The 27,587-nt window shown below is 40.9% G+C and overlaps 2 protein-coding genes across 11 annotated transcripts in view; one reads left to right on the top strand and one right to left on the bottom strand.

Moving 5' to 3' along the window:
• Positions 1-1,527: 1,527 nt before the first annotated feature.
• Rsrc2 (arginine and serine rich coiled-coil 2) lies at positions 1,528-21,491 on the bottom strand. 8 transcript variants are annotated; one of them, NM_001014128.2, is made up of 12 exons: positions 21,402-21,491; positions 17,895-17,987; positions 17,365-17,521; positions 16,048-16,091; positions 15,186-15,262; positions 13,354-13,566; positions 11,386-11,589; positions 9,562-9,684; positions 6,359-6,438; positions 4,203-4,435; positions 3,638-3,727; positions 1,528-2,178 (listed from the first exon to the last, which is right to left on the bottom strand). In NM_001014128.2, exons 5-12 carry the CDS (start codon positions 15,191-15,193, stop codon positions 1,999-2,001), a joined length of 1,131 nt encoding a protein of 376 aa, NP_001014150.1. In that variant the 5' UTR covers positions 15,194-15,262; positions 16,048-16,091; positions 17,365-17,521; positions 17,895-17,987; positions 21,402-21,491; the 3' UTR covers positions 1,528-1,998. The 8 variants fall into 8 exon arrangements, 6 of the variants coding, with proteins under 6 accessions (NP_001014150.1, NP_001388099.1, NP_001388100.1 ...); XM_087578956.1 differs by having other exon boundaries at positions 1,543-2,178; positions 4,203-4,432; XR_015634087.1 differs by lacking the exons at positions 15,186-15,262; positions 17,895-17,987 and adding an exon at positions 8,822-8,896 and having other exon boundaries at positions 1,543-2,178; positions 13,354-13,544.
• Positions 21,492-21,816: 325 nt separating this feature from the next.
• Kntc1 (kinetochore associated 1) overlaps positions 21,817-27,587 on the top strand; it is a 70,509-nt gene continuing 64,738 nt past the window's right edge. For 2 of the 3 annotated variants that reach the window (NM_001107140.2, NM_001437346.1), the window contains 3 exon segments: positions 21,817-21,911; positions 24,261-24,434; positions 26,181-26,301. In NM_001107140.2, the coding sequence (NP_001100610.1) occupies positions 24,306-24,434; positions 26,181-26,301 (250 nt within the window). In that variant the 5' untranslated portion in view covers positions 21,817-21,911; positions 24,261-24,305. 3 annotated transcript variants of the gene reach the window in all.

Raw genomic sequence — 27,587 nt, 5'->3', positions numbered from 1 at the left:
AATTTTAAGGGTTGGGGATTTAGCTCAGTGGTAGAGCGCTTGCCTAGCAAGCGCAAGGCCCTGGGTTTGGTCCCCAGCTCCGAAAAAAAAGAAAAAAAAAATTTAAAAATCATTGAAAAAACCAAAAGCAACAACAAAAAGCTAATAAATCTTTAAAAAAGAAATGTCATTGGGGTGTGTGTGTGTGTTGTCACTTAATCCAATTAAACGAAGGAAAGCCTATGTTCTTTCAGTGGCTGTCTGTACTTCCAGATCAGACCATAGTAGTCTAAGTAGAAGACTTAGCCATGTGTGACATCACGCCACCAATGGACTGTGTGTGTGGGGGGGGGGGCAGGGGGGTAGTTAAGTGATTGTCTTCTTTGGTGCCTCAAGCATTAAGTATCTGTGGGAATGGTTGTCTAAAACGGTCTTCCAAGACATTTGAGATATCATGCATTCCTGTTTATGTGGTGCTGGAGATCAAATCCACCGGTTGGCAAGAGTGGACATTTAACCACATCCCAAAGGCCTTTTCCAAGGCTTACCTGTAGCCTAAGCTGGCCTGAGGCAATCTTTTTGTCTTTGTCTCTTTAGGGCTGGATGGGATGCCAGCATCTGAGCCCTTCTGCCCTTTCTCCAAGAGGGTATTGACTGGTTCTTGCAGACAGGGTTTCTGTGTATATCCTGGCAGTCACTCTAGGCCAGGTTGGCGGCAAACTCAGAGATCTGCCTGCTTCTGTCAGAGTGCACCTTTCAAGAGGGAATTTTAACAGCCACATCATCGCAGACTTCTATTTCATTTGTAAGTATTACACCAAGTGTCTTTCAGCATCTGGTAGTTATGTAGATCTGTGTGATTCACCATCACTGTAGCTGGGTGTCCCTTACATAAACACCCACCACAAAGCAGAGCTCTAGCTAACAGGCTGGAGAGATCACTCAAGTCTCAGCTTCACGAAGGTGTTTTCAGGGTCTTTTTTTTTTTTGAGACTGGCCTATAACTGCCATAAACCTGCCTGTCTCCTAAGTGCTGGGATTAAAGGCCTGAGCTGTCTTAGCCCCTGCTGAACAAGACCTCAAAGGGATAATGAGCAAATAGCATACAATGGACTTGTTATAAGGCACTTTATTAAAATAAAAGTGCTCGCATCTTTAAAACTTTAATTTCTTGACTAACATGGATTAACAAATACTGCACACCAATTCTGTGTTGTATTAAAAAGACAGTACTGGGGTTGGGGATTTAGCTCAGTGGTAGAGCGCTTGCCTAGCAAGCGCAAGGCCGTGGGTTCGGTCCCCAGCTCCGAAAAATAGAAAAAAAAAAAAAAAGACAGTACTATCTTAATGAGCTCCACTCACCCCCCTCCCTTTACATTTTTGCTCACAGTGGTATTGACCACGCCCTATTATAGTTGCTGGAAAAAGGCGTGTATCCTGGGTTAGGACCTCAGGTCTGAAGGGGGGGAAAAAACCATTTATATACAGTTTTTTAATTATAAAATCAAGGCTACAGAAAACAAACTCAAAAAAAGAACACCAGATAACTTAGATTAACACCAGTTTTGAGAAAACCATTTTTATTATCACTGCCCAGCTTGTGTGCAGGATTATGTACCAAATGGCCAGATCTTCTAAAGAACATCTACATAACATTTCTTTCATGTTTCAAGAGATGAAAATAACTGTACAAGGTTAAGTACAAAAGTACACAAGACAGCGGACACGAGAAAATCTATGTATGAGATTTTATCCCACCCGAAGCTTTAATATATTTGAAAAGTAGAATTCATGAACTAAAAAATATTGTCCTTCTATAGTCCTGTCAAGTTTAATGGAAGTGGGTTTAACCTGATTACAACACTAACACCAGTATCACTGATCTGATATTTACAAAAAAAATCGTATTTTTCAATAAATTAAAGTCAATGCAACACCCATGCAAGCTAGAACACTAGCTGTTTGGTGAACAAGGACCCGACATCAGAACAAGTCTATAAAGTCCCAAATTGATATTTTTCAAACTGTATCCATTCCACGCATTGAAGATGTGAAACCCAAACCCATCCCTCGCTGTGTGTGGGTCTGTGATCTTGCCATTTCATACTGAGCATCAAGATTTCGAAAAACTTCTTCTTGTTGTTTCAAAGTCTTGTAACTTTCTTCATCAACAGAGCTACAGCCGGCTTCATCTTCACTCTAAATTATCAGACATAAAACATTTTAACTCTTAAATCGTTATTACCAGAAGCACAGGTGTAATGTCTGAGCTGTGGTGCCCTTGCGACTGGACATGGGACAGTTCTGAACTTCCATGGGGATGCTGAGAATCGAACCTCCAGGAGAAAACCGCTTCTAACACTGAGCCACCTCTCCAGTACCAGATATAAACGGTTAAAGATCATAGTTATTAAAATACTTGTAAGTAAAAAACGTTATGGGAACATAACACAAGAACTTATTTTAAGTAGCGTGGTAAAGAGGAGTGCACCGGGCATGTAACCACCATAAATAAAGAGAAGTAGGAATAGGCCTGTTTCAGGGACAAAAGAAGTGCTTTCTGTTTTAAAATTGGGTTTAACAGGAAAAGATTGTAGGCCCTGTGGGAAGAACAATGGTGGTGGGGCCAGCTACAGGCACATGGAGATTACGCTTTGTTAAAGGCCCCATCAAATAATCTGTAAGACAATCAGTATTTTCCCAGCAAACTCATTTATCCAGTTTAACTTTCCCCAAAAGATAAACAGAAACAAGATCTCAGGTTTCCAAGTAGTCCAGGTAGTCAACTCTTTTATGTGGTTTAGGATGAGCCCTTCCTGCTCCTTCTTACTGCTCAAGTATTAGGATCAGAGGCTCCAGCCACAAGACTCAAGACTGCTTAGAATCCAGCTAGAAGGAACAAGCCTTTAATCCCAGTAGCTTGTCTCAAAAGTACAAAATAAGACTCTACCAACTAGCTACATTCCCAATCCTCTTTTGGATATTCTTTCCCCATGAGGCAGGGTTTCTCTGTGTAACAGAGCCCTGGGTTTCCTAGACTCTCTGTGCATTTGTACATTAGGCTAGCTTCAGAGATCCACTTGCCTCTGCCTCCTAGAGTGCTGGGATTAAAAAGTCTTGAGCCTCCAGGGACTAAGCCACTACCTAAAGACTATACATGGACTGACCCTGGACTTCAACCTCATAGTTAGCAATGAATATCCTAGTAAGAGCACCAGTGGAAAGGAAGCCCTGGGTCCTGCTAAGACTGAACCCCCAGTGAACTAGATTGTTGGGGGGGGCGGCGGCAAGGGGGGGAGGATGGGGGAGGGGAGCAACCATAAAGAAGGGGAGGGGGAGGGGGATGTTTGCCCGGAAACCGGGAAAGGGAATAACACTCAAAATGTATATAAGAAATACTCAAGTTAAAAAAAAAAAAAAAAAAAAAAGTCTTGAGCCACCCTGCCAGGCCTGATTTAGAAATTTAATACAGCAGCCTTAGCAGACACAATCGTTATCTAATAGTTAGGACAAGGCACAGCCACGTCTATGAGATTAACCTGGAGAACAGAGATATTCTCAAGTACTTTGAAACTGACACACTACTGAAATACCTGAGGTTGGAAATCGATGTTGCTATGAAAATAGAAGGTAGGATCAACCATAAAGCATAACTCACCTTAATGCCCATTAACTTCCTAAATTTGACATTTTGGTCCTTGTTTCCAAAATTCAATTTTTCCCATATTTCAGCAGACTGAGATTTGTCCTGTTAAGAAGCACTGAATTTTAGAATTTATAAAATGTAATAGTTTTTTGTTATAAAGTCCACAATACTGTCAAAATAAAGTGATAGCATTTAAAGTACTTTTTCCTAAGTTGGACAAATACACACATTTTCAATTTTTTTTCTTCTTTTTTTCCGGAGCTGGGCACCGAACCCAGGGCCTTGCGCTTGCTAGACAAGCGCTCTACCACTGAGCTAAATCCCCAACACCCACATTTTCAATTTTAAGTAACCACTGCAAACTTGACTATTATAAAAGTTGTTCTTGGAAACCATAGCTTTCATTTCAGCTTGTTTTTATTTTGTTTTGTTTTTTCTTTTTTCTGGAGCTGGGGACTGAACCCAGGGCCTTGCGCTTGCTAGGCAAGCACTCTACCACTGAGCTAAATCCCCAATCTCAGCTTGTTTTTATGAAATTAACTAGTAGTGTTGACATGACAAGGAGACAAGAACTTACGCCTTCTTTCTTGCCTTGCCAGAGCATTTTCCTCTTTTTCTCTTGCTCAGCAAATTTCATGGGATTCACAGCTGCTGGGTTATAGTAGCTGGGCACAGCTATGCCAGTCTCTGCCAAGGCCTTAGCTTGCAGGGCTGCCATTTGAGCTGCCATAGCTATCTGAGGAGTAACTTGCGTTCCCGATGCCAAGAGTGCAGCAACATTAAGAACAGAACCTCCAGTGGCTGCAGCTGCTGAAAAAACACAACGGGTTTTTAAGACATAAGTAATCTAGTTCCCACAAAAGTGTTTGTACACAAAGCCTTATAACTTGTCCAATGGCAGGATATTTTTCACTAAATATGTTAGCTCACAATGAACTAAAATGTTTGTGTGTTCACCAATAGATATTTGCTTATTATCCCCAAAGAAATGTACCCAATAAGAAAACATGATTCCAGTAGAAATGAACTAAAGCAGCAGTGCATGTCTGGTGCCAAAGAGAACAAGAGAGCAGTGGAGCTCCTGGAATTAGTTACAGGTGGTCATGAACTGCAATGTGGGTGCTAGGACTCAAACCCCGGACCACTGCAATCAGCAATGCTGTTAAGACAAGGAGTCTGGCTTGGTACTGGCTATGTAGCCTATGCTGTTAAACCACCAGCACCACTAGCACCACCACCTGTAGCCTATGCTGTTAAACAACAACCTCCTCCTCCTCCTCCCCCTCCCCCTCAGAAACTGCCCTGAGGCACTATTCCCCTGCCAGCATACAATCCAGCTTGGGTAAAAAGCAAAGCATAGGCCCCAGAATCTGAAGGAAGGGGCAAGATTCTAGAAGTTGTCCTGACTCATACATGTATATATACAGAGTCATGTGAGTGCCTATACATAGACACAAAACCTCCAACTAATACAGCTGGGTGTAGTGGCACACACCCGCTAATAAGGAGTACCCAGGAGGTTGTCATACAAAGATCAGATATTTAAGGCCTGCTGAGTGAGGTACAGAAGACTGTCTCAAAAATCCAAAGACTGGGGCTGGAGAGATGGCTCAGTGGTTAAGAGCACCCGACTGCTCTTCCAGAGGTCCTGAGTTCAATTCCCAGCAACCACATGGTGGCTCACAACCATCTGTAAAGAGATCCGATTCCCTCTTCTGGTGTATCTGAAGACAGCTACAGTGTACTTACATATAATAAATGAATAAATCTTAAAAAAAAAAAAATCCAAAGACTGGACTTGAGAGATAGCTCAATGCGTTAAGAGCACTGACTCTCCCTTCCTGAGGTCACAAGTTCAATTCCCAGCAACCACATGATGGCTCACAACCATCTGTAATGGGATCTGATGCCCTCTTCTGGTGTGTCTGAAGACAGCAACCGTGTATTCATGTACACAAAAAATTTCCAAGAATGGGAGAATGCTCCCCCAAATTTGTCCTCTGACTTCCACATGTATGTACACTGTGGCACAGGCAGGTAGGTAAATAAGCACGCATGTGCAGGCATACACCTTCCCAATATGATTAAAAACAAAGAAAACATACTCTCCCTAATCCAATATATACACATTAGCTTTGTTTTTCGAGGAGTTTCTCTGTGTAGCCCTGGCTGTCTTGGACTTACTGAGAAGGCCCTTGCCCCCCGAGTGCGTGGATTAAGGCGTGCACTTCCACCAACTGGCCCCAAGATAAAATCTTAGCACACAGAACAAGCGTCCACAGGGGTTTGGGAGACGGTTCAGTAGCAGAGGCCTGTTTGGTAGGAGTAACACCCCAGGCCCTCTCTAGTCATACACATCTATACCAAACTTTTTGGGCTTTCTTTTTGTTTGAAACAGGGCCTCACCTGTTGAGAGCCACCTGTTCTGCCTCCCAAGTGCTGGGATTAAAGGCAAGTGTCACCATTCAGGGACACAAAAAGGTTGTTTTTTTTTTTTGGAGCCGAGGACCGAACCCAGGGCCTTGCACTTAGTAGGCAAGCGCTCTACCACTGAGCTAAAGCCCCAACCCCAAAAAAGGTTCTTGAGAAGATGAAAGCATGCAAAATGTTTATGCAGCACCTTGGTATCAAGTAAAGGTATGTGATAAAGGTGATTTCTTTCCTATTAAACTTTTGTATCTTTCAAGCTTATACATTTATATTTTCATAACCACACAGTTCATAGTAAATTACCTGCAGCCATTTCTTGTTGTTTTTGTTTTTCAACCATTTCCTTTTCTCGTTGTTCTTGTAATTTCTTTGCCCTTTCTAATCTATCAAAGACAATGCAAAACAATTTGATGTAAAACCAAGTATGAACCATCATGGTATATACACAACATTCTATACATACAGCTTTACTGAATACCATGTTCTTCCTATATAGATCAGGTACCAGTCAGTTAATGAATATTTCAATACATTCTCAGACTCTTTTTAAAAAGTTGGGGGTTGGCTCGTGTTGTCTGTGCTGACCTTAAATTGCAGGGCTATGGTAGGCTACCACCAGGGAGGCAGACCTTGCTTTATTGACTCAAAGAATTCTTGTGACAGAGTCTCAACAGCTTTGTCAGACTCCTGACACAGCGGGATTATAGGTGTTGGCTACTCCCTCACTTGCCCAAAGCCACTCTCTGTAGCTTTGGTTGTCCTGGAATTAGCTTTGTAGCCTAGGTTACCTCAATTGAGACCTTCTACCTTTGCCTCCCTTACCTTAAAATGCTGGAACTAAAGGTTTGCACACCACCTCCTGACTCAAAAACAAAGGGTTATAAGCGGACCCCTCCCACACCCACTTAAATAGTATAAAATGTAAAAATCTCTAGACAGCCAAGTCAACACATACATGAAATTCCATCACCGAGAAGATTAAAGCAGAATCACTTGGTAAAACCCTGTCTAGAAAAATCAAAAAAGACAGGAGGAATATGCTTTTACCTCAGAAGTTGGGAGACACAGGATGATCTTAATGAGTTCAAGGCCACTCTGGGCTACAGAACAGCCAAGGCCACCCTGCTTTAAAAACCAGCAAATAAAATCAATAATCCAAACAGTCTCCAATTTCTGTCAGTTCTGGCTATGAAAGCAAAGATAAAACCTCATACTGGCGTTATGTAAATTATAGTGTATATCGAAGCGGCAAAACAATGTTTATAAAAAAATACTGCTTGGGAAAGAATGACCCTGGCTAAAAAAACTTTTATATTTAAAGAAGGGATCACGATAAACTTTAATTTAGAAGATGATATACAAAACCCCTTCATCACAATCTAATAAAGTGAACAAACTAAATTAGGAACTCTATGACTACGAAGTAACTAGTAACACAGAATATACATTTCAATATAAAACAAAAGGAATTTTACTTTACACTAAATTATCATGTATGTTCAGAGTCATTTCTTATACATACATCAGATTACTCCCTCAGTTCTTGAATAAGAAACCCCTTTCAAATGTTGTTTCATTAATGTGGTCCAAACCAGGTAGGAATGAGGAAAAAGTTATTTTTTGTTTGTTTTGAGATACAAGTGCATTATGGTGACAGTTAACAAGTATTTCCAATTTTTCTCTTTTCGAAAGGGTACCTCATGTAGTTTTGCATGGCCTCAAACTCAAGGTAGTGAGAATGACCTTAAATTTATGTCAGTTCCTGCCTTTTTTTTTTTGTTGTTGTTGTTCTTTTTTTCGGAGCTGGGGACCGAACCCAGGGTCTTGCGCTTCCTAGGCAAGCGCTCTACCACTGAGCTAAATCCCCAACCCCCAGTTCCTGCCTTCTATCACCCAAATGCTAGGATTAGAGATCTGTGACGCAGCAAACTGAGCTACATTCTCAGCAGATACTTGCTTTAACAAGAACTTAATTTAAATTACAGAAAAAACGTCATAACCTATAACTCTCCTTTTCTTTTTTTATTAAGGACATAAGATAATCCTTGAGGATAAGTTTATAATTATGTTAATCAGTAAATTAGGCCACAGATCTTTATTTCCAAAACTGTTTTAAATTCTGACACTTAAAACCAACCAACCAACCAACCAAAAATATGCTTTCATGTTTGTTTTGTTTTGGAGTCAAGAATCTGTCAGCAGATAGCCCCTGATGTTCTAGACTCTATGTGGCACAGGCTGGATTCAAACTCAAGAGCTCTGTGTACCTCTACCTCTTAAGTACTAGGATTGAAGACATGGACCAACACACTTGCACATTTCTTTTAGAGTGGTTTTCTGTCTACTTGTAATATTAACATCACTGATAATCTATACAATAGATCTATATAATAGAAATCTTGACAGTAGTAACAACTCTGTAGTTTTTCTTTTTGGTCTTACATAGGCCCAACACTGTCCTCAAAGTATTACATAGTCAAGAATGCCTCTGAATTGATGCTCCTGCCTCTCGATGCAAGAATTAAAGATATACAGCCTGTAATTTTACCTTAGTAACAGTTAAAAAAAGAAAATACAACAGATTAAGAAACAGCAAACTTCAAAGCTCAAAAATACTGTTAGTTAATAAACAAATCATTATAAATTAGATTTCTGTAACTCCGTTGCTCTAAACACGACAACTACTGGTTGCATGTGCAGGGCCATTGCAGGTCGGAACCAACTCCATTCACTAGGTGAACGGGTGAAGGAGGGGTGAGCTCACACCTTTGCTGCTGTTCAGTGGAGTTTCTGCCAGGCTGGCTTCACAGGGCAGCAGCACATCAGGTTACACTGTGATAACTGTATTTTCATAATGAAAAAAAAATACAAACTCAATTTTGTAAGAAAAAAGAAAAAAAGAAAAAGAAAAACCCCAAATCCAAAAAGTATAATTTTCAGAATATGCAAAAAGATTGCAAACATGTTCTTCATGAGGCAGCTCCTTGGCTCCTGCGTATTTCAGTTACAGACCTCCTCTAATGTGGCCAAACAACCGCCCAGCACTCAGACTTTGGAAATGCAACATTCTTTCTACAGTACAAGATAAACTGGCTTATGATGTGTACCTACTAAATATAAAAACTGGTGACAAAAATCTCAGTGTTCAGGTGTTTTGTCTTAAGAAAAAAAGGGAAAAGACAACTAAGAGGTCCTTGAGGCATATTTATAACTCAAAGTCCTCAAATGCAAACCAAAGACATTAAAAGTCTAAATGTGTGAGAAAAAAAATCAGTTAATTCCAAAGGCAAAAGCTTCTCAGTCTTCCTGAACGTGCAAATTAAAAACCAATGAAATCGCCAACTAAATATCTCCTCAGACAGATCTGTACACAAATGCACACAAGCATTACGGTTAGGATTGAGGGAGGGAAGATTATTCTGAGTTAAAAGCTTGTCTATACAGTTGACCAGCTACTTAAAAGTTGAAAAGGAAAAAATATAAATTATATGGGAAAATATACATACCTCCTAGCTAGTGCTTCTTGGGCATCCATTGCTGTGTTTCTGCCTCTGAAGGGAGGCGGACTAGGTGTCCGGCTTAGGCTTCTGCTAAATCTTCTTGGTTTTTCGATTCTCTTCTTTCTATCTCTATAATAAACAGTATTTTGTGTTTCATTAGGGCCACCCAATATGTATCTTCAATAAAAGCCAATTTTCTTTACATAGTTCAACAAATATCAAAACAGTACATGGCTTACAGTTAAAATCATCTTATGTCGGGACACTATTTACATGTCTGGATTAAGGCCAAAAGGCGGCATCAGGTACAGTTGTTGTAAGAAGCCAGGAGTGCGGGGCTGGGGATTTAGCTCAGTGGTAGAGCGCTTGCCTAGGAAGCGCAAGGCCCTGGGTTCGGTCCCCAGTTCCGAAAAAAAGAACTAAAAAAAAAAAAAAAGCCACGAGTGCTGTGACCTTTTTAAGAGCAGCCAGCGCTCATAACCTCTGAGTCACCTCTCTAAACTCAACAATCAATACATCCTTTAAAGTAATATTATACTTTTCATATATATATGGCCAGTTAACACCCATGTTATAGCTGGAATCATATTGGCTACTTCCAACTTTCTGCCTGTATGCTCAATCAAGCAAAGATTAGTTTCAAACGTCGTTCATCCTGAATGTATGAGAATTCAAATATTCCTATTCTTAAATGGAGTTATTATCTCATAACTATTAATCACCATATTAGAAAAGTGCAATAGAAAAAAAAAACCCTCACCCAATGGGTTCAGAGTTGGGCTTCGATGCTAAGAGTATTTGCAGGGTTGGGGATTTAGCTCACTCAGTGGTAGAGTGCTTGCCTAGCAAGCGCAAGGCCCTGGGTTCGGTCCCCAGCTCCGAAAAAAAGAAAGAGTATTTGCTGTTCTTTTAAAAAAAAAAGATTTACTCATTTATGTCTGTGAGTACACTATTGCTCTCTTCAGACACACCAGAAGAGGGTGTTGGATTCCATTACAGATGGTTGCTGGACTAAGAACTACATAGAGAGCCTTTATCCAAAACCCCCCAAAATTTTAATCCTCGCAATCACGGGGAAGTAGGGAATAGCTTGGTATTTTTGGCCAGCCAAAGGCCACAGTGAGACTTTAAAAAGGGAGGGGGGAAAAAAAAGGCCAGCTCTGGGTGAAACAATACTTGCTGTATGTAAAAGCAGAAGAGCTGATTTTAAATTCCCATAACCTATGAAAAATGCTGGAAATGGCTGTAATCCTAGCAGTTGGGAATCCAAGATTGGGACTGCCAGCCAGCCTAGCCGACACTGCAAGCTTCAGGCTTTCACCACTAGAAGAGCATGTGCATGCATGTCTATGCGCAGACACCCTCCACAGTGGCTAGAGATGACTCAGTGGATAAGAGAACCTGGATTCAATTCTCTATCCACGCAGAGGCTCATAACCACCTATAAATTTAGTTCCAAGGGATTTGACAGTCCTCGTCTGACCTCAGGTACCATGTATGTGCATGCAGCACACATACATTCAAGCAAAACCACTCAAAAATATTAAAAAAACAAATAAGTAAATTAGAAAAATTCAAAAGGTCTGATGTATAGTGCTTACAGTACATATATATAGCAAGCAGCAATCATCAAAATTAGCTCTTGTGATTAAGGACGAATGATAATGAATTTAGATTACTTGAACCTTCATATGAATGTGTACAGATATGTAATGAATTATTAAAGTATTTTAGATCAATTAGCAAATACAATTGTGTTGCACACGAATTCTGAGAAAAGCTGAGCAGCAAGGAGTCTGCCATACTTTCCTCAGGATAACGAACACTTACCGACTTCGACTCCGTGATCTGCTCCTGCTTCTAGTCCTATGCCTGTGTCTGGATCTTGACCGGGAACGTGTTCTGATCCTCCGTTTTCTATCCCTGCTTCTGGATCTTGACTTCTTCCTGTCTCTGCTTCTGGATCGAGATTTTTTCCGATCCCTACTCCTTGACCGAGACTTCTTCCTTTCCCTGCTTCTACTGCGATGGCGCCTGAAATTCAAGTGCACAAACTTGTGATCACTCACGGATCGCTCCCCTTTTAAGTGCAGGTTCTTACTACATATCCCAGGCAGAGACATACATAATTCCTGAAAAATCCATTCTATACCATATAAGGATGTTAAACCAAAACCCCAAAATATGCTATCAAGACAGGAGATTCTTTATATAACAGGATAGGAAAGGGAGTTTTCTTCACCTCCAGCCACCTCAATAGATATTGTTGGTTGGGCTCTTCCTTGCACCTAAGGCAGGAAGATGGCGTCAAAGAGGACCAAAAAATAAATTGGGGGAAAAAACAAACAATCCCTACTCAAAACAAAACGAACTCTGCAGGAGGATTCACTTTAAATCCTGACTTGTTATTAAAAGTGTGAATTACATGCTAGTTTAACAAGTAGACTCAGGGGGTTGGGGATTTAGCTCAGCGGTAGAGCGCTTGCCTAGCATGCGCAAGGCCCTGGGTTCGGTCCCCAGCTCCGAAAAAAAGAAAAAAAAAAAAAAAAGATTTTATTTATTGTATATGAGTACACTGTCACCATCTTCAGATACACCAGAAGAGGGCATCAGATCCCATTACAGATGGTTGTGAGCCACCACGAGGTTGCTCGGAATTGAACTCTGGACCTCTGGGAGAGCAGTCAGTACTGCTGAGCCATCGCTCCAGCCCACGAATCGTCATTCTTGTAAACTTATCAGCTTTGATCTAATTTGAAATATGCTCTGCTGGCTAAAATTGGTGTCTCTCACTGCAATGGTAATAATACTGAACCAGGCACATGAAAAACACTCCAGAGAATACACATTGGTCGTCACTGATCTAGCTGATTCTGACATCATTAGAAACATAACAGAGCAGGTGGGAGAGATGGCTCAGTGTTTTTCCAGAGGGTTCTGAATGCCCACTGCACCTAACTCCAGTTCCAGGGAATCCAATGCTCTTTTGGTCTCCATAGACACCAGTCACACATGTGACACATACAGGAATGCAAAATGCCTATATGTACTAAAGCAACAGCCTACATATTTGAATCATGACCCCATTTTCACAAAGCTGTTTAACTAAATACTATAACCCAGCACTCTTGAGGAACACTGGGACAACTGAATTCTGAAGCCTGTCAAATGATGGGGTACAGTAATATATACTAGTAATAGTAGCTCAGAAGTTTGAGGTCAATCGATAGCTTGTGCTAGAGTGACCCTTGACTCAAAAATTAGCAAGTTTCTTTAAAAGGTGAAAGGCACATGGATCTGAGTTTGAGGCTAGCCTGATTGGTCTATTCACCCAGGAATGGAAGTTACACAGAGAAACTCATCCCCATCCTCAACCCCCAAAAACAGCAAAAGAAAATATAAACCGGATGTTAGAGGGAACAATTTCTATATTAATTCTATTAAAGAATAGTAGTTCTTGGCTTAATAAAGTTTAATAATATAACCGATTCAAGATAACTGAAGCAGTTAAAGGTCATTTAGCCACTAATTAAATGTGTTAACCATCTCTCAGCCCCTTGGAAGCTACTTTTAGGTTCATGAAAAATCCTCAAAGCATTATTCTTTCAATGCTGATCCCAGAGCTTTGGACACAAGCACTGTCTACTAAAGCCTTTAGTTATCAGCGAAAAAGAATCACATCACGATAGCAAGAAATGGCATTCCGTTTAAGACTACACACATAGAATGCTAGTCTAGGTATAAACTCTAAGTTAAAGCTACTGGAAGGCACAACACTACAACAGCAAAACTAGTTACCTCTCACGAGATCTAGACCTCGAGTGACTTCTGCCCCGTGACGACTTCCTTTCTTTGCGTTTATGTCTGTCCTCACCATTCTCAGATGAATTTAATCGCTCTCTTCCTTTGTCAGAAGAATGTTCTTTGTCATTGTGCTCCTCAGACTTGTGTCTCTTAGAGGACTTATCTTTGGATTCATGTCTTCTTGCCTGTTTTAACAAGAAGTTGGTTCTTTCAGGAAAATAGTGCAACAAAAAGAGTTAGTATGGGCATCAGTAAACAAAAATGTTGTGATGCAACATTAGTAACCTTAGGGACGTGTGGCAAGTAAAATCTAGGTTCATATCCCTAAAGGCTGCATAGCAATTACAACTTCCTTAAGACACAAAACTGCAGTTTGTTCCTTTAGTATTTTAAAAACAATGCTTTCAAAAATAGATGACAGATAATGAAAAGCCAATCTTAAATAGACTCCCCATTAAAAAAAAAAAAAACCAAAAACCCCAAAACCCACTTCTAAATCCAATTTAAACTATTCAAACAATTTTAACAGTTAAAAACCAGCTGGGAGTGGTGACTCACACCTTTAATCCCAGCACTCAGGATGCAGAGGCAGGTGGATACCTGTGAGACCAGCTTGGTTTACAAATCAAGTTCCTGGACAGCCAGGGCCATTACACAGAAAAATCCGATCTTAAAAGAATAAAAAAATAAAATAACATAAACCCATAAAACAGCAGTGAAGTAAAAACAGGACTATGGAATGCTCAGTAGCAGAGCATTTCACTCGCATGTATAAAGTCCTAGGCACAATTCCCAGTAACAGCAAAAAGAGAGGAGATAACAGGTAAAAACAAAGAAGTGTATTAAAAATGCACTTCAAACAAAGCAGAAAAGTACACTGTAACCAAAGCTTAATACTTCCTGCTATTTTAAATTAGGCCGAGTAGCAACATCCCCCCTTAACTAGCCACATTCTCTCCAAAGACCTCATCTTTCCATCTCTATAAAAAGTGGAGCAACCACCTAGCTGGCACCAGTTCCAACAGGCTTAGAGGTCTACTACATGTTATGAACCCAGGGTGGAAAATAACTTATCATTTTAAATTAAAAACCAAAAGTAAATCAGGGGTAACAATTCCTATGACATAAAACACATACTTTGAAGTTAAATGAATGATCGAATCTCAAATCTGCCACCCAAATGTCAAATTTCCCAACCCAAACTTGGAAAACCCACCTTGTATTTAAAGCTTAAAATCTCATACAATTCAGGGTAATTAAAATTTAAATAATCTAATAGAAACTCGGATCCTCTAAATGGTTTTCTCCTATTTCATAGAAACAAGAGCTGAAACACAAAGCTTCACAGTAATGCATTGGGCCTGGATCCCATTCTTTGCCTGAGTGCTACCGAGGCCACCACCTCACGTAACCACATGGGTGTGTCTACAACAGGCCACAGCATATTCCTTTTGACTTGAGGTTAACTTTAAAAACAAAGTAAAAAAAAATAAACAAACCAAAAAAGCAGTCAATCATTTTGGAACATGCACAACACATCTGAAAATGATGACAGTGACTTCTTATTTTGCAGAAAAATAAGAGACCTGGAGGCACAAGCCAAACCTTAGTTTCATGGCCAGCTCTCTATTCACATTCTCAAGTTTGCTATATAGTGGTAAACTAGAAAAGCTTTAAATGGTAAAATTTCCAGAAACTTTAAGAGTTTATTTTAAATCAGTTCACAAGCATAACATTACTATTAATTTTATAAAACATTATAACCCTTAACTGATTTAAGATATATTTATTTAAGGGAAATAGGAGTTTGAATGACTAATAGTTACCTTATCATGGAGTAGGTTATTATTTTGCTATCTGAGTCTGCAGCGTCTTCAGTTCAGTCTCTTCGCGCATTAGCACGCTGAGTATGATTTATTATAGAAATGTTATCATGTGAGCTAAACAAAATAGTCATTTTCACAAAAACTCTCCTAAATTAAAAACTTAACAGAGCTTCCATTAGGGGAAGAGGTGAAGTCCCTGCCCACATTTGTTTTAGGAGTCCCTTGCCCAGCCCCCTGAGGCTTTTCTCCCTTTCTCACTGCTAATTATCTTCCTGGGTAGCTCAGTGCTCATCTTCTCAGGTCAGTGAGGCAAGTTAGCTCTTCTGCAGTGCAGCCGCTGCCTTTGTTTTTCCTAAGACTTTACTGTGAATGTCACCTCTCCAACTGTCCCTTACATTTTTACTGTAATAGTATTAGGTTCACTGAACTATTCACTAAAGGAAAGAAAGAAAACTCAGTACTTTCAAATAAAGAAAAAGTAGTTGACAAATAGGGTCTGGTTAATGACGACCGCTAGTTAAAAAGCTTGAGCAGTTGTCAAGGATAAGGAGACCTGGGACCTCGGATTAATGGAAGCTCTGTATCACAGGCCTAAAAATCCAGTTTATTCTTCATATATTTTTATTGTGAATATTTTCACAATATAGTAAAAGTTAATAGCTTTTGAAGGTACTTTCCATATAAACAACTATCTTCTTGAAAAAATGATGAATCCAAATCATGCTTATTTAAAAACCCAAATAACCTTTTAAATTTCAAGTTTTGGTACTTACCTTGACAATGGCAAATAGGCACAAAAACATTTCTACCAGATACTTTATAAGAATTGTAAAGCACCTATTCACTACAAAGTATTAATTACCTCTTTGCTTCTGCTCCGGCTCCTGTGCTTTCTCCCATCATTATCTGTGAACACACACAAAACCCAATCACATGAGGATACACAAATAACAATGTAACACATAACGATATAACAATAAAAAGATCTGTAGTACAGGACTTTCATAACAAGGTCCAGGTTTGAATTGAAAACGTAAGGGGGAAGGGGGAGGCAAAGCAAAACAAAACAACTACTTCCTAAATTACCAAGGCTGGCTGGGGCCTGTTTCTCCCTGTGCACCCAGCCTAGCCAGTCTCTTACAACGCGTGTCCACACCTGCAGGTCAGTTCCCTCCTTTCACTTCTATGGGGCTTTGAAGGTTTAGTGTAGTTGTCAGGATTGCACTTATGTGCCTTACCCACACGAAGAGCTCACCAGATGTCAAGTCCTGGCCCTCACAGACTTGCTCTCACTCTCATACTAAATAAATATACTCTATCCACACACATATGTGGACATGTATATGTGCACATAAACGAAACTCAAACCAAGTTTGGGCTGTGCACACAGGAGGTTAATCTAGATTAGAGACTCATTTTGAAATTAACAGCCAGGCTGTTGTATAGTCAAATGGATGTTAGCTAGACATTTTCTTATTTTTGTTGTTTTGAGGCAAGGTTTTATATATATGTAGCCCAGACTTGACTCTTAACTTTTGATTCCCCTGTAATATCACAAGCTAGCAAATGTTTAATTTAAAAGTGATCACAATGTCCAATAAATTTAAACATACACCAACATATGACTAAGCTTCAGTTATAGCTTTTAAACAAATTACTCTTTTGTTTCTCACTTTTGTTTGTTAACTTTACGACATTAGGTCCTTGCGTAAGCTAGGCAGTCTACCAATTGAAGTCATTGCTTTCTTTAAATAGCCTTCCACACTAGTTACCCTCCTTTGGTGTATAAAGACAGTGTTCACTGTTTCACCTGGGCTGGCTGGGAACTTCAATATAATTCATGCTGTCCTTGTCCTTACATAATGGCTCCGCCTCAGTGTTTAGGGGCTGGAATCACAGGTGTATGCCATGCTTGGCTGGTTTCATTTTTTTTTTTTTTGAAAGGAGAAACCAATACCAAGCATTTGGAAATATCTAACTTGCTTCAGACATACTGTATTACAGGGCAAGTAAATGTTAAGGGACTAACTGTAGAGCACTGGGTTCTAGCCTTAGTGATGTTAGAAAAAACAAAACTCCCCATGCAGGTGCTACAACTCATAGTTAAAGAGTTAGAGTGTAAAACAAATGTAGAACATACCACTATCCAGACAACATTTTATCCCATTAAAATCCTTACCTGACTTTCGTTTTCTTTCTCTTGACCTTGACCTCGACCTTGAATAATGATGTTTTGAGGCTCTAGGAGAAACAGATATATCTGACTGTTCTTTCTTCTTTTCTCTATCTGGCGATGTCTTTTCTGGGGCTAATCCATCTCGTTCTGTATCAATAGCCTAAAAGTTAAAAAACAAAAATCATCAAAGTTTATAATTGCATTTCCAGTCATCTCCTAGTTTTTAAAAGGGCAAGGAATGAAGACATTTGAATTTTACCAGAAAAAAACAACCCAAACAGCTGGTTTCCAAGTGGATGTATGTGTGGTAAAGTAACAGATGTAAAGGACTGGACTGTGGGTAATTCCAGTAAATATTTAAAGAAACTATAAAACTTTAGATGCTTGCCAGTAATCAAATTGTTGTTCATTATTATTAAAAAGCTATTTAAAATGAGCTGTTAAAAGTAGAAAGGTACTTAAAACTATAGGATATTAAAGCAGCAGAGGGAGTATTTCTAGATTATAAAAGAATAAGCAGAAAATTACCTTACCTGAGAACCTAATTAACCTTCTTTAATGAAAATATCCCCTTGGCACAGAGGTACAGCAAAACATGTTCTGCCTCTCCGTATTTATGCTCTGGGCTATGGAAACATCAAGCCGTTTCCACGTTAAAGCATTTTATAGGCAATATTACAATATAAACTTCTTTTCAATGCTAAAGATTAAACCCAGGGTCTCATGCCTGTCAGGCAAGTTCTCCATCACTGAGCTAAACCCCAGCACTTACAAGACTGAGACAAAAGACACAATAGCACACATATTTTCAGAGACCCAATTTACCTAAGGTTCAATTTGTTGTCATTTTCTAGCTTACAGAAGTCCACCTATCTGTACTCCCATCAGCAACCTGCACAGAAACTCATGAATAAATGAGTAAGAAATGAATTTCAATTGTAACTCCATCACTAAAGCTGTTTCTGGTTGAGGATGTAGGTCAGTGGTAGAAGCACTAGCTACCTATACCTGAAGCTCAGTATCAAATCACCAGGGTCGGTGGTGGAGGCGGGGACCCCACTATCCAACCCTATTTCTGACAACTCTGTGATCCAAATGTTTTACCATAGTATTACTAAAGAGGGGTAGAAAAGATATATTAACACTATTGATCAATGTATGAAATGTTAAAATAATTAAAAAGAAAAGCAATACTAAAGAAACTCATTTAAACTGGAAAATTAGAAAGCATCTTCAAGGATACACTAAAATCTAAAAGTTCCTTTGAGTTGAGTTTGATTCTGAGATGGCATCTCATACAGGCAAGACAAGTTGACCCTCCTACTTCCAGAGTTCTGAAATCACAGATATTGCCCGTCACCAAGCCCAACATTTAGTTGAACTTTGATAAGAGGCACTGGAAACAGCTTTGAACTTGTCTGTAGTGAGGTGGTAAGGTATCTGACTAGAGACGATAATAGGAAAATAAATCTGTTCACCCAGAGAGCAGATGACTCAGGACAGGAGCTAGCAAACTACATTACTGTTCTGTACAATTCTTGAGTCATCCCCCCAGCCTCCCAATCCCCTTGAGACAAGGTCTCTTTATGTAGCCCTGACTGGCCTGGAATTCACTATGCAAACCAGGCCGGACTCAAACCCAGGTATCTGCCTGCCTCAACGTGTGTTGCTGAGCTCAGCTGAAGAATAATTTTTCATATTTAAAAAGCCTGGTAAAGGCAAGCAAACAGTAATACCTATGAAACCAAGAATATTTCCCAGGTGCTCCTTCCACCAAGTGTTACCAACTTCTCATTTAGGACTTCAGAGCGAATAACTACAGTCTTCATCAGGGAGAAACATGACCAACTTTTCCCTTGGGAAGATTTGTTCAGAAGTACCAAAATAGAGGAAGTGTATTATTTTACTGGGGCACAAAAAGGGTCAAAACAGATACCAGAATCCACAACAATAAAACATACAAAATAAGCAGATTTGAGGACTGGAAAGGTGGTTCAGCAGCTAAGGACACACAATTAAAAGGACAAACTTATGATTGGAGGTGAAATGCATAAATTATGTGATAAGCTACCAATTGTAGCTTTGTAGCTCAATAGAGAACAGTAAGATACAGAAAGAAAGCATTCCAGACAATAGCTGACTCTCCTAAAATACTATAATCTCCCTGTCTTTACTGTTTCCTAGTAATACATGCTGCTCTATTACACTAAGGATGACAATGTTGCAAAGAACATTTCCATTTTTGTTCTCTCTATCCTTAAGGACCTCAGATTGGCCTATGAGTATTTCTCAGCTTAAAAAGCACTTCAAACAAACCACACACCCCTCCTCCCAAGCTGAGATGTCTGTGGTCCAAAGCTGCCCTCAAACTTTTCAACCTCCAGCTACAGCCTCTCACTTGCTAGGATCCCACTGAAGACACTCACTTTTCCCGAAAACCAACACCAGAACTGAAAACTATGGAAAAAGACGTTTAGTCCAGTGATGTTTTTTCTGTAGCAAGCTCAGAAGCCTGGTAACAGAGGAACCACTGTGTGACACAGGATATTAGTCATTTCACATACAAAGCACACTACAGAATAAAACCCACCTCATCATTAAACACATGAAATACTAGGTGTCCCCCCTCCCCCCCGGAGATTGAAAGCCCAAGTATCAATTACTGGGCTTTACTTCAGGTTAGGAGAAATCCATATAAACACTGTCTGCAAACTGCACTGTTCTTAATCACTGCGTCTATAAGCCACCCGTTTTCCATATTTAAATTGTGAGAACCCTAGATGACAGCTGAAGCACAGTATACAAATCTCTTTTCAGAAAGAAAGGTAAGCAGCAAATTTAAAACTAGGCCAGTTCTCAGGAGGACTATCTAGGTTTACAGTGGAAGACACTGAAGAAATCGAGTAACTGAATTTCACTTAAAATAATGGAACACAAGAAAAACAAGACTACTCTTGAAGTATACTAAGAAGCCCAAGACACTACTTAGAGAAGAATGAATCCCACAATTTTAAAAAGCTTTCCTACTCTTTGAAAACTCATAAAAAAAAAAATCATTCTAAATTCAACTAGACAGAAGGTAGTCAGTGAGATGCAGAAAAACTACCGGTACCATTCTAATTTCAAATATTCCATCTATCAGGAAAAGTAAGCCTTATTTACAATATGAAGTTAAAACTTGATAATCAGCAAGAAATGGGCATAGTAGTAACCAGGCAGGCTTCCTGTTCAGGTTTCTTAGGTACGGCTTCCATATGGGTCAGGAAGGGGTCTTAAACAATGCTGCGGTTCTCAGACTTCAGAGTTCGGAGGGTGGGGAATTGGGGGTGGGATGGTGGGGGAGCGGCATCCTGGTCTACAGAGCGAGTTTCAGGACAGAACTGTCTCAAAAAACAAAAAAAAAAAAAACCCCAAAAAACCCAAAAAACCCCACCTAGCACAAGTCGCTCTAAAGCATAAGTAACAGGGAATGGAATTGGATAATTAGACAATTTTTTGCTGTTTAAAAGAATCCCAGTTCTAACCAAGAAGGTTCACAAAATTATAAGTACCCTATCACTAAGGGTTCGCTCAAAAAAAATAAATTAAGTACGGTCTCCTCATACACTGCGTTTTAAAGAGATTGCCGTTTTGACCCCGTACGTCCCAGAGGATACGTCTGGTCTCTTTTCCTTTCCGGCCAAGCGCGATAAAGCGTAAAGGATGAACTCAGAAGCCTTATGAAACTCAACGCATAATACTAGTCTGGGTCAATGAGATAAATCCCACAGTTCGGAGGGTTTCTGAAGAAATATTGAGTAAGGGAAGTGATGAGGAAAGTTCTGGGGAAAAAAAGCCATTCCCTGCGACTCCCCACCCCCATCCAGACCGCCTTACCTCCCCCTCCCTGCTGCAGGAAGCCATGATGGCGAGCGCAGAAAGCGGCCGCGGCGCCATTTTGTCCACACACAAGCACGGACAACAGCCCCTATAGCTGTTCCCCGACTCTGTGTAAAGAAACAAAAAAATAGCCTGGACTTCAAGCTCCAGTTAGTACCTACCGCCATTGTTTTTGAGTCCAGGCCGCTAAGGCGGCGCCTCTGCTTGTCGCACTCAACAGTACTGGCCGCCTCGAAGCTTCGCCACAGACTAAATCTCTTGCGCGAGAGACCCGGATGGCACAAAAGGGATGAGGCCCGACCGGGCGCGCAGCTTGCTGGGAAAAAAGTGGGTGGTGATAAGAGTTTCTATAACAACGCAGATCGAGGCGGTGATTGGTTAGTCTTTCAAAGGGCGTGGCGTTAAGCCCATGAAGTGGGTGGGGCCAAGAATAGGTCCCAGAATGGGTTCTCGGTAGCTAGGATTCAATTTAAGTGTAGGGCGGGGCGGTTTCCTAGTTCAAATTTGAGCGAATTTTGGCCTGCTCCGGCCTCCGTAAAAGGGGTTGGGCGCGGTATTCTCCCGCCAAATCAAATCAGTGGCAGGGAACCTAAAATGAGTAGGGGCGGTTGTGTCAGTAAGGAAGAAGTGTGAAACACTTGAGAATTCTCTTTTAATTTCTTCAGCTGCAGGTGAGAAGTCAACCGCGCTGCTCAAGGGGAGCGGGAGGCGTGTGAGGTGGAAAGAGCAGGGGTTTCAGTCCCTTTCAGTGTTCAGTGCTCTATACGTGTCGGCGGGAGGTAAATTGGAGCGGATTCTAGACGACAGGCCTTCTGAGCTTTCGTGGATAGCTTCATCGACAGTGTTTCATCTGATTCATGATCTTATATCGGCTCATCTGCTCTCTTCCCGCAGTCAGGGATGCCAGAATCTCTGTGCTTATCACCCGTTTGCTTTCTCTCTTGCACTAGATAGAAGATTTAGTCTTAACGGGTTTACTTTAGTCTCACCGTCTTCCACTTTTGGTGTGCCTCCATAGCTGCCTAAACTCTCCAGCCTCTGAGCTTTCGCACCCTTCTCAGTGATTGCAGTCACCATTCTTGATCTTACATAGTTGGTTTCCTGTCATTCAGATCTCGGCACTTCTTTTTCCAAACAAGCACTTCTTAAATCGTCCTCCATTTATCTTTGCTGTTGTACTAATATGAGCATTTATTTGTTGGGAGACTATCTATGGAAAGCAGACAGTATTTGAGTCAATTTACTAGCTTTAAACTTACTTTCAGAAACTGTGGTCTATTATTTAACTGTTATCAGGGATTAAACTCCTAAAGTATAGTCAAAGTTGCAAGATTGAAATGGATAAAATTGCCAAACATAAAAATACTTGACACAGTGTTCAACCATTCTGTCGTTACTGTTCCCACAAGACCTTAAACCTCAGGCCTGGGAATGTTAAGTCAGCTGGTAGAGTGCTTCTCTAGCCTGGGGCCTGGGTTCGAACTTCAGCAGCACATAAACCAGATCATCCTGGTCTACATAGCACGTTTTGAGACCAGTCTGGTCTACGTGATATTTACGTGATATTGTCCCGTCTCCCCCTACCCCTTGTCTCCCCCCAAATAAAAAGGGTAAACTGCAATGACATTTTTCTGTCTCATTGATAATTGTATCCTTTTAGAACAGCTCTTAGGATTGTGCCTGATGCACAGTAGTCAACAATCTCTTCTGGGTTTCAGGTGTAGCTTTTTTTTTTTCCCCTGGAGCTGGGGACCGAACCCAGGGCCTTGCGCTTGCTAGGCAAGCGCTCTACCGCTGAGCTAAATCCCCAACCTCCAGGTGTAGCTTTTGATGACAGCAGAAACCAACTCAGGACAGGCCAGAGCCGGGATAGAGCACCTCTGCCATGCACAAAACCCTGTGTCCCAAGCCAGCAGCACATATGAACAGAAACCTAATTCCTCCTTTGTTTGGCAATGAAGTTTCACTCTATAACTCTTTCTGCCTTAGAACTTACTAAATAGACCAAGTTGGACTCAAATTCACGGAGGTACAACTTCTTCTGCCTCCTATGCACAGGGATTAAATGTGTGCTCCATTACGCCAGGGTCCAGGCTGAATTCCAATCCCAAAATGACCTTTGAACTTGTGATCCTTCGGTGTACCATCACAACTGGTTTATGCAGTGCTGGGGGTAAGGGTTCCTGCATGCTGGGCAACCACTCGCTCTACCAACGGAGTTGCATACTCCCCAAAAGACAAAAACTTACTTACTATTTACTTACTTAGAGAATAGCATTGCATTATAAATGGGCTTTGAAATAGAGTGATGACTTCTGAAAGACCACTGCAGTTCCTCTCTTAGAGCGCCTCCTCCTCTCAGTTCTTGCTTAGCTTTTCTTAATCTCTTCATTCTTCTTTTAAACTTATATGTTATATATAAATTTATATATATATATATATATTTTTTTTTTTTGTAGTTTTTGGTAGGTTTCTCTGTGTAGCCCTGACTGTCCTGGAACTCACTCTGTAGACCAGGCTGGCCTCAAACTCAGAGATCCACCCTTGTCTCCTGAGTATTGGGATTAAAGAAAGGTATGTGCCAGTAACACCCAGGTAATAATTTGTTCTAGTGAGCGACTAAGCGTTCATCCTGAGATAACCCGGTCTGACTTTAGAACCTGGACTTATGCTGATTCACGGTCTATTTCAAATGAAAACTTTGGATAATTTAGATGTTTAGGCCACAAAAGGGTACAAGCTGCAGGCTGTGTTGGTGAGGTCAGACTGACCTGTGGGTAAGGCAGTTCAGCATGCTCTGGTGCTAATCATAATGCTTGCCCATTCGTTTCACTGAGCCAAAATGTGTGACAACCCCAGATACAACATTGAAGCCAAAGTTAGGTTTTTTTTGTTTTTTTTTTTTTTTGTTTTTTTTTTAATTTATTAGTCCTAAGTTTTGGGTTTTGTTCTTTGAGTAAGACTTCATTTCCCAAAGAGCTAAATCCTACACACAGAAATAATGTGGTCTGTCATTCCAGGGAGATCGTGGCGCCTTCCTTCCTCTGAAGGACAGTCTTGGGGACATGTGGAACAATATCGAGCTGCTAACCAGCGATGACACGGGAAGTGGATTCCTCAATGTTGGCTCACGAAAAGAAAGCGTGACTGCACTGTACCAGGTGGACTTGCTTGGGAAGATCTCCTCTGAGAAGGTAAAGGTTCTGTGCTGACTTTGAATCAAGCCTCAGTCAGACTGGAGGGAATTGGCATCCACTTTTCGCCTGGGTCATCTCAGGAGCAGTTTGTCCAAGGATGAGCCCTTCTTGACTCCTCTTGATGTTTAGCACGGGGAGGGTGGATGTGAGCAGAATTGGATTGGGCGGCTTGTGTCTGTAATCCAGTATCTGGAGGGTGACAGCTTGAGTCATGTAATGTGTCCAGGCCAATTAAGGCAACATTGACCAGCCACTGTCTCAAAACTAAAACAAAAATACCACCATTTAGGAATAGTATATAAGTTGATATAAAGAATTACCTCCTGGGGCTGGGGATTTAGCTCAGTGGTAGAGCGCTTACCTAGGAAGCGCAAGGCCCTGGGTTCGGTCCCCAGCTCTGAAAAAAAGAACCAAAAAAAAAAAAAAAAAAAGGATTACCTCCTTTAAGCTTTGTCTCAAAAAACAAAACAAAACAAAACAAAACAAAAAACAAAGAAAAAAAAAGAATTACCTGCTGTCTGCTTGGGACTTGACATTCCCAGTAGAGTTGGACACTAGGGCTCCCTCCTATACTAGGCTGCCTAAAACTGCTGGTATGCAAATGTTAATTTGGATCCCAAAAATTGCTTACCCGAGAGAATCTGCACATAGGAGGGACCCTGCCCTCCAGGTTGTTCTGATTGGTAAATAAAAATCCCAACAGCCAATAGCTTAGAAGGACAGACAGAGCACTCTTTGGAATTTCCCAGGCTTGGGACTGAGAGGGAGGAGAGGAGAGAAATCCCCTCCATGGAGGAGAGTAGATTCCATTTGGAGGAGCTGGGAAAGTGTGGCCCAGAGGAGAGGTGGACAAACCACACGGAGGTTGGCCCAGCTATTGTGCTGTTTAAGGCATTTCAAAATATAAAGGCCGTGTGGGTCTTTCCCTCGGGAGCATAAACCCTTGAGGTGGGTGGCAGACATACTGCCAGGATTTAGTAGTTAAATATTATTTCAACACCGTCCCTGACCCAGTCTATCCCTTCTTTACTGAGTTAAGTACTCTTGTGACTGGTAGTTAGAGACCTGTGTTTCTGCGTTCTCCTCCTATTTCCCAAACTTGAAAATAGTGACTTTACCCAGGTTTACAGAAGTAGCAAGGAGAGTTTATTCAAAGCAAAGCAAAAAAGACTAGAATGTTCTGCGAGAAAGAAGCGGCCCCCTGGATGAAGGGAACTCAAGACCTCTTGTTTGGGAATTCCTTTTATGGGGTCCAAGAAGAAGAATTTGGTTGCCAAGAGGTGTATAGGCGGTTCTCTATTTCGAGTGACAAAGTAGATTGTGTAATCATTTTTATCCATTTCAATAACTCATCTGATTTTTTTTTAAGATTTATTTATTTATTATACATAAGTACACTGTAGCTGTCTTCAGACACACCAGAAGAGGGCATCGGATCCCATTACAGGTGGTTGTGAGCCACCATGTGGTTGCTGGGATTTGAACTCAGGACCTCTGGAAGAAAAGTTCGTGCTCTTAACTGCTGAGCCATCTCTCCAGCCCAATTCATCTGATTTTAATCACGTGTGTCGCAGAATATTTTGTCACATATTTAGTTTGTAAAATACACGTCTCTGTCCCTTGTCCTGAGATCTGAAACCAAACTCATGCCACCACCACACCGGGGCTTTTGACGATGCTGTTAAGTATCGTGACGCTTATCTGAAATCATTTTACTTGTGGTCCTGCCCTCCCCTCCCACAGACCTCACTGAGTCCCAAGATCCAAGCATGCAGCTTAAGCGATGGGTTCATAATCGTGGCAGACCAGTCAGTGATACTGCTTGACAGTACATGCAGATCCCTTCAGCTGTTTCTTATATTCGGTAAGTCTGGCAGTGAAGTGCCCGAGGGTCAACGAGGGTCCATACCGATTTCTGTTGCCCTGTTTCCTTCCATCCACTGTTTATAAGAATTGGGCCATGTCCTGCACGCATTGAAGCCCGAACTCAGGAGGCAGAGGCAGGCAGATATCTTAAGTTTGACACCAACATGGTCCACAGAGTGAATTCCAGGATAGCCAGGGCTACACAGAGAAACCCTGTCAAGATGTTCAAAGGATGCCGACATAAAACCTTGCCTCAGAATTTCTAAGAGGCTGCATGCATGTAAGCAAGTACTTAATTTTTTTGGTTGTTTTTTGTGGTATTTATTCAAACAACTTGTCCTCCTAGTTACATTTCTGAATCCTGATGTTTGAACTCATGTGTACTCAAGTTCCTAATCTCGTATGTGCTTTTGGTTTGTGCAAGGGAGGAGGGTAGGTTGCCAAGTTCCTATTAGTTCTAGGATAGATCACAGTATTATAATCTTTTAGAATACACGCGTGAAATAATTGTTTGAGTTAGCATGGATTTAATAATGAATTTGATTATGGTGTGAAACTTTGGAAGTTGAATCTGGAGAAATGAGAGTTATAGGCTAGCCTGGACTAGATACCAAGTTCCCAGGTCAGCCTAGGTTATGTAGTAATACTGTATGTTAAAAACATTCTTTAAAGAGGTAGAGAGAAGGCTCATCTGTTAAGACCACTGACTACTCTTGCAGAAGATCTGAGTTTGGTTTGCATCACTTAATATGGGGGCTCGTAATTTCAGTTCCAGGGATCTGATGCCTTCCACAGACACAGACACAATGTTTAGGCAAAACACACATAAAATAGAAATAAATACATCTTTTAAAAAAAGAGTCAGTTTTTCTCCTTGAGACAGGGTTTCTCTGTGTAGCCCCAGCTGTCCAGGAACTCATTCTGTAGACCAGGCTGGCCTCAAATTTACAGAGATCCTCCTGCCTCTGCCCCCAGAGTGTTGGGATTCAAGTCATGTGCTCTCAGGTCTGGCTCTAGAGTCACAGTTTAAAAATAAAAATTTAAATGAGTTTTAAGTGACGGGTCAGTGATTATCCTGAAATTCAGTGGAAATATTTTGAAAGATTTTCATGTCTTACTGTTTTGTCGGTGGTGGTGATTTTTTTGTTTTAGACACGATCATTTTTTTTAACCCAGGCTGCCTTTAAGCTTGTGGTCTTCCTTAAGCTATTAATCCCAGCAGTGGGGAGGCAGAGGCAGGCGGATCTCTGAGTTTGAGGCCAGCCTGATCTACAGAGCGAGTTC

The sequence above is a fragment of the Rattus norvegicus genome, chromosome 12 (genome assembly GCF_021556685.1).
Source record: "Rattus norvegicus strain SHRSP/BbbUtx chromosome 12, alternate assembly SHRSP_T2T, whole genome shotgun sequence".
NCBI classification, from domain to species: domain Eukaryota; kingdom Metazoa; phylum Chordata; class Mammalia; order Rodentia; family Muridae; genus Rattus; species Rattus norvegicus.
This window is presented reverse-complemented; position numbering and strand designations above follow the sequence as displayed.

Bases quoted from the DNA above. Each gene is read 5' to 3' on its own strand.
- Rsrc2 (NM_001401170.1), bottom strand. The intron at 11,590-13,353 runs GTAACTAGTTTT...CTTGAATTTCAG, and splicing joins AGGTCTAGATCTCGTGAGAG to GCGCCATCGCAGTAGAAGCA. The intron at 9,685-11,385 runs GTAAGTGTTCGT...TGTTTATTATAG, and splicing joins AGATCACGGAGTCGAAGTCG to AGATAGAAAGAAGAGAATCG.